Below are 6,547 nucleotides of genomic sequence, written 5' to 3'. Positions count from 1 at the left end.
CAGTTTGTTCTTGTTATTCCTTTATTAGCCCCTGGTTATTGGGAAGCACTTACAATAAATGTTTAAATTCATATTTTTTCTGTATTTAAATAAAGGAAAGCCTTGATTCCACAAGGCTGAAATTTTTCTTCTTAGAAAAACAAATAATCTGTAAAACTTAATTCTTCAATACTACAGAAAGAAATTGTTGGAAAAACTCTTTTAAGGGCAGAGAGATGCCAGCAAAGGAATACCATTTTTAGAACCCAACATGAGATGTTGGGATTTGATGACTCTTGTCTGCCTTCATTATTTGACATATTCGTTCTTATTAACAATTCACTCACAAATCACTTGCCTAAACACATTTCTAAATTTCTTCACAGAAACTATCTCCCTGGTCATTCCCATGCACCAGTAAAAACAAAAGAATCAACTGAAATGTGTGTGGGTATTTGTGAATGTGTGTGTGTGTGTGCTTAAAAAAGAGAACGAGAGCAATCAGTTAAAATAATGATAAGATCCTTTTTCTAATTTCTCTTCCTTCTCCTTGGAGCTGGACGTTTGAAGGAGATAGAAATAAAGTAGGAACCTCAGCTTTTCCTGGAACCAGCAAGGAGTGATATATTTTATTTAAAAGCAACTAGGGGAAAACACTTCCCAACGCGAAGTTCAAAACCTTGCCAGTGAATCGGTCACGTAGCCAGGCTTCACTTGGGTACCACTCAGCGAGGGTTTCCTCTTGTCACCCTTTTCCCCGCAGACCCTGCGGCTGAGGTGTGAGGAGGGCTGTGGGTCCCAGGGTGCCAAGGGACTAGACGCCCTCCCGCGGGGAGAGGAGGAGGCGGTTCTGGCCTCGGAGCCGCCCCTCGTGCCGCCCGAGAACAAACGGGATATTCAGCAGTGGCCTGTGGCTGCCAGAGCAACTCCTCAGGGGAAATTAAGCGTCGAGTCAGAATGCACCAAAATCGCCTTTAAAAGCGCCCCTACCCCGCCTGCCGCGCACACCCGGCTACCTGGGCTGCCCCGCCACTCTGTGTGTGTGTGTGTCTGTGTGTCTGTGTGTCTAAGAGAGAGCAAACTGGTGTTTGAGACAGTGTTTATGCCGGTGTGAAAGCCAGTGTGTGAGCCTGGGTGGGTGCAAGACCAGTGTGTGAGCCTGTGTGCGCGGCCGCGTGCGCGCCGGGGGGTGCAAACCCTGAGCGTCTACACTGGCCATGAGGGACGCGAGTGCCTGGGCCCCGCTCTGCCTGCTGTTGGCCGCTGCAGCCCAGCTCGCGCTGCAGCAGCCTCCGGAAAGGTAACGCAACCCAAGTGCAGGCACCCTCCCTTCTTGCCTCTCTTCCAGCAGCCGCCTTCTCTGCTTTTCTCAATCCGCTTCAGGGCACCCCTGTGACTCAGCTCAGCTCACCCCGTGGTTAGACCCCTCGGTCCCCGTGTGCTTTCCTCGTGGGATCCCAGGCTTGCGCCTGCCTGCGGGGCTGCCTCCTGCGCCTCCAGCTCAGCGAGGCGGGTGGCCCTGGAGCAGGCCTGGCCACCACGTGGCGGGGGCTTAATATGACTTGCTTTTCCCCACCCGAAATGCTTAAGAGGGCCGGAGAAGCACTAGAGACCGAATTTAAGGACTCTGGTTTACTTTTGTTTACTTTTCGCCAAAGAGAGGCTTTGCCTAGGAACTTAAGCCCAGAGAAGAAGCCGAGTCGCCCGGCGCCCAGGGAGCGGCTCCCAGAAAGTTAACTCTTCGCCAGCCTCCGAGCTGCTATGCGGCTCTTGGAGCGAATAGGGGAATCCGTCTCATTGCCAGCTCTTCTTCCACCTCCATCGCAATCAATTGCCTTTTTCAATGAGAAGCTTTGGTAAAGATGAACGATTTTCAGAAATAGGCGGAGAGGTGGTCATCCCTTCAAAGTTGTGAACTTAAAACTTTTTATGTTAACCAATTTCTTGTGGACTTTAAAACCTTGCGCCTCACACACTTAGTTCTTAGCTTCTCCCCGACTACCACCAGTTAAATGGATCTACTTACCAATTTCCTATAAGGCAATTTCCATTACTACCACCTGGGCCACTTGATTGTGTATTTGTGTGTGTGTGAGAGCGCGCACGTACCTAAGGAGCTCTGATGGCGCAGCGATTAAAACATTTGGCTGCTAACCACAAGGTGGGCTGTTCAAACCCACCAGCCCCTCTATTGGAGGAAGAAGAGGCAGTCTGCTTCCCTAAAGATTTGCAGCCTTAGAAACTTTGGGGAGCAGCGACAGTTCTACTCTATCCTACAGGGTCTCTAAGACTGTGAATCGACTCCAAAGCAGTGGGTATGGTTTTCTTTTTTTATATGTATGTATATGTGTACATACATATGTATTACATACATCACACATGGGGTGACCATGAGTCGTAATCCACTGGTGGTCAACTAGCAGATATATACACACACATATATACACATGCACATACATACACCCATATATATATACACACACGCATCTACATACACACATATATAATCTTGTATTGTTATGATGGAGACAGATAGCAGATGGAGTGAATATTTTATCAGGCTGAATTTAAATATTCTAAGAGCTAAAGGAGCTCTGGTGACATAGTGCCTAAAGCACTTGACTGCTAACCAGAAGTCTGGAGGTTCAAACCCATCAGCCACTCCTGGAAGGAAGGTTGGGCAATCTACTTCCACAGTGATACTGCCTGGGAACCCAAGGGGGTCGCTATGAGTCGGATCCTACTCAAGGGCAAAACACAACAACAAGAGCTAGCAAAGCTTCAGAACCCTTATACATTGTAGATATTTGGTAATCAATATTAATTTTCTGAAGTTGACGTTAGATTGCTAGACTATGTTACAGCATTTTTTTTTTTTTTCCCCAGACCTGTTTTCACATGTGGCGGCATTTTTACTGGAGAGTCTGGATTTATTGGCAGTGAAGGTTTTCCTGGAGTGTACCCTCCAAATAGCAAATGTACTTGGAAAATCACAGTAAGCATTTTTTAAAAAGGTATTCTCCTCGAAGTGGGTATTGGAAACAGTGGAAGGCTGCTGCTCTTTTTCCTTCGTATCAGGATTTGGGTTGCGGCAAATGCCTGAAATAGTGAAATGTTGGAGTTAACTCAACTATTCTGGCGATTTTTATTAATAGAACTAGTGGTGTCCTGCATTAGGGATTCAAAAGGGCACAAGATAGTGCTTGAAGGAATAAATTCTTAAAACAGATGTGTTTCTAAAAGCCTAGTTTGACTCAGTTTAGTTTTATGGATTAAAAATTAAGGCCATTTGCAGTCAAAGGCTTGTTGTAATGACCTTTAGAAGCTATTTGTTGCCTGCATCTTGCATAAATGTGTCCCACTGGGGAATAAAGAATCAAAGGTAGTTCTTACCCTTGACTACTTTATATCCATTAAGGGAAAAAAAAAAAAAAGAAAGAAAGAAAAAGAGAAAAATCCCACTTAATGTCCTTGGGTTGCAACCACCACTAAAGGCAATCTAACATTAAAGAGTAAAAATAATCAAAATAAATAAATAAAGCCCAAATAGCAAACCAGGGCTAAAATGCTAGTTATTAATGGCATAGATTATGCTGAGTCAAAATAAGAACCCAAAATGGAGACAGCCAGCTAAAAGAAAAAAAATGCCTGAATTTAGAGTCAGCTAGATTGAGTCATCTTTCCAGTCAGTATAGCAGTGACACTTCACCTTATTTTTAAATTCTGAGAAGCTGTTTGGTAATTAGACACATTGGTTCATGGAGACCTTCATTCAGTCAGATTATGTCATCTACTGATGATGACTTTAAAAAATAGCTACCATATTATTGAGCATTTACTACGTGCAATGCAATTAAAAAGCATAATCACACTGAATCCTTGAAACGACATTATCTCCATTTTATGGATGAAGAAGCTGAGACTTAGAACAATTTTGTAAATTGACCAACTCAAACAGTTGGTAAGCCCAGCTTTTATGCAAGACTAAATGTATTTTTCAAAGAGCCATTCCCACCAAGAAGATTCATATGGCAAATACACTCCTCTCCCATAATGTAGAACTTTGCTCTTATATGCACTGATGCCCTCCTATAAAATTGATGAGTTGGTACAGTTTTCATTATGTTAATGTAGAACACAGAGAAAGGAGGAATGAGTCATAGAACACAGTTTTGATATATCGATAGTAGCGTGCATGTGAGATAAAGCTCTGAAATGAACATAAAAGTAATTTGCTTTTAATATTATAGTTGTTTTAATTGTAATTCAGTGGCTCTAAATTAAAAATAAGAAAAGGATGTTAAAGACTGAGAGGTATTATGTGTCTAACAAGTAGAAATTCATGGTTGGCTGTGTGTTTGGATATTGCACGTCAGTACTGTTTGTTTGTTTGTTTGTTTGTTTTAACCTGGTATATGTCTAACTTCACAAGGTGGAGGAGAAAGAATCAAGATTAAAATAAATCTATAGAACCCTAATAATACATATGGAAAGCTGTGGGGCCCAAAGCTGATTCCTATGAGGTTAAACCTACCTTCATCCACCAAACTTTTTACCAATTCTTATACCAGCTGTCCCTCTCATGGTACTCTCTACTTCTCTGCTGGGTTCTATAATTAATTGCAATGACCACACACAACTCGCCGACCATACTCACAGTAACGGAGTTTATTAGAAAAGCAACTCTATTAGGAACTCTATTAGGAACAACTCAGTTCTTCAGTCAGAATAGCTTCACAGCAATGGCCACAGGCAGGCCTTTCTCTGGCCTTCTACCTCTTGGCACTTGGCCTCTGCCCTGCTTGGGCAAGTGTTACTAAGCTCTTTAGCCTCTTCGACAAGTGCCTGAAGACTTCACCAAGCAGACTCCTGCCTGAAGGCACTCGGTTCTATCATTCTGTGGGTTGGCACATCCACTGTAGCTGCCTGGCTCCATGTGCCAGGAGGCCCACTGCACCATCTTGCGCTGCTTTCCTGGTTCTGTTGCTGCCATTTCTCGGCCATCATTGTTGTCTCTTCTTGCTGTCTCCAGTGTAACATCAAAGATGTGAAAAATATGGGAAACTGTTCACTATAGGTTATTAAGTAAATGCAAGTAAACCTGTGTTACCTTGATCACTGGGTACTCTGTCCTTGTCAGTTTTATATTTGAAAAGAGGCTTTGCTTCTGTAGGAAAGTGCTGCTGGGTTGGGAGAGAGAAAGATGCCAGCCATAACTAGAGGCAAAATCTTTGATGTGGTGGGAAAAGGTGAAATTGTTCACTACAGATTAGTAAATAAGCACAACTAAGCCCATGCTTACCTTGCTAAATGGGTAATCCTATATTCCATGGTAGGAGCTCTGGTAGCATAGTGCCTAAGGCATTTGATTGCTAACCAGAAGGCTGGTGCTTCAAACCCACCAGCCACTCCTCAGAAGGAAGATGGGGCAATCTACTTCTGTAGTGATACTGCCTCGGAAACCCAAGGAGGGATCGCTATGAGTTGGGTCCTACTCGACGGCACATAACAACAACAGCACATTTCATGCTACTTAATGTCCCAGATGACTGTTCAAGTTCCAGCCATCATGTCCACATTCCAGCGAGCAAAAAGGAAGAAGAGAAAAAGGACATGCATCCTCCTTTTAAGGAAAATGTGGAGAAATTGCATACAATTGGCTGCTTACATTTTATTGGCTGGTTCTTAGATATGGTCATGCCTAGCTGTAAGAAAGCTGAGAAATGAAGGCTTTATTTCAGATGGCCATGTGCTGTGCTAAAATTCAGATCATCTGTCACTGTGGAAGAAAGGGAAAACCAGTAGATGATGAGCAGTGTCTGTGACATATTCATTTGTGGTTTGCCAGAATGCCTGGACTAAAATTTATGACATTAGAATGAGTTACAATTGTTAGCCTTTCTCGAAAATATATATTTTTGGAAAGCTAAGTAATACAGAAGAAAGGACTGCACAATTTGCTTTTTAAAGGTTTTTATAGTTTTCACTCTTAGCCAGTTGTGTTTATTCTAGCTCTAGGGGATGCTTCTTTTATTTTTGCACCTGAGTAGCTACCAAGAACTTCCAGAGGTGTCCAGCACATTCTCTTGGTTAGAATTACAGCCTTGGCAGAATGTTCGCAAAGGCCCTGGGTGCTTGCACAGTCTCAGTTCAACATCTTTATTTCTTTGTATTAAAGGAATGGGCACAAAGTCATTTCAAGTGTGCACTTCAATGATTTTCAAGAAATTTACCAAGTTGCTCAACCATCACCATAAATGGGTTTTAAAACATTTCCATCCATAGATAGGTGGACAGTCTAAATGATTAAGTATGTCTATGAAAGAGGGAGTGTATCCAAGATCATATATAGGGTTGACAGACAATGGCCCTATAAGTTTATGTGAATGATCAGAATCCCCAGGGGGGATTGCCCAGAGCTGACAAGGGGCAAGGTTGTGGTCACTGCTTGGTCACAGCCCACTACCCAGAGCGACCGAGTAGTTGATCCTGCAGGCTTGGGACCATAGTCGCAGGGGACATCAAGCTCAATTGGCATAACATACTATACAAAACATTGTTCCACCTC

At 43.2% G+C, this 6,547-nt stretch overlaps 1 protein-coding gene across 1 annotated transcript in view; it reads left to right on the top strand.

Annotated features, from left to right (window-relative positions):
* The first annotated feature begins 1,196 nt into the window (after positions 1–1,196).
* Positions 1,197–6,547, top strand: part of PCOLCE2 (procollagen C-endopeptidase enhancer 2) — an 82,163-nt gene continuing 76,812 nt past the window's right edge. The window contains exons 1-2 of the mRNA XM_007952885.2: positions 1,197–1,279; positions 2,866–2,974. Coding sequence (XP_007951076.1) covers positions 1,197–1,279; positions 2,866–2,974 — 192 coding nt within the window. The remainder of the gene's footprint in view (positions 1,280–2,865; positions 2,975–6,547) is intronic.

Source organism: Orycteropus afer, unplaced genomic scaffold (assembly GCF_000298275.1).
Source record: "Orycteropus afer afer isolate SDZICR_OR568_19922 unplaced genomic scaffold, OryAfe1.0 scaffold00363, whole genome shotgun sequence".
Taxonomy (NCBI): Eukaryota; Metazoa; Chordata; class Mammalia; order Tubulidentata; family Orycteropodidae; genus Orycteropus; species Orycteropus afer.
This window is presented reverse-complemented; position numbering and strand designations above follow the sequence as displayed.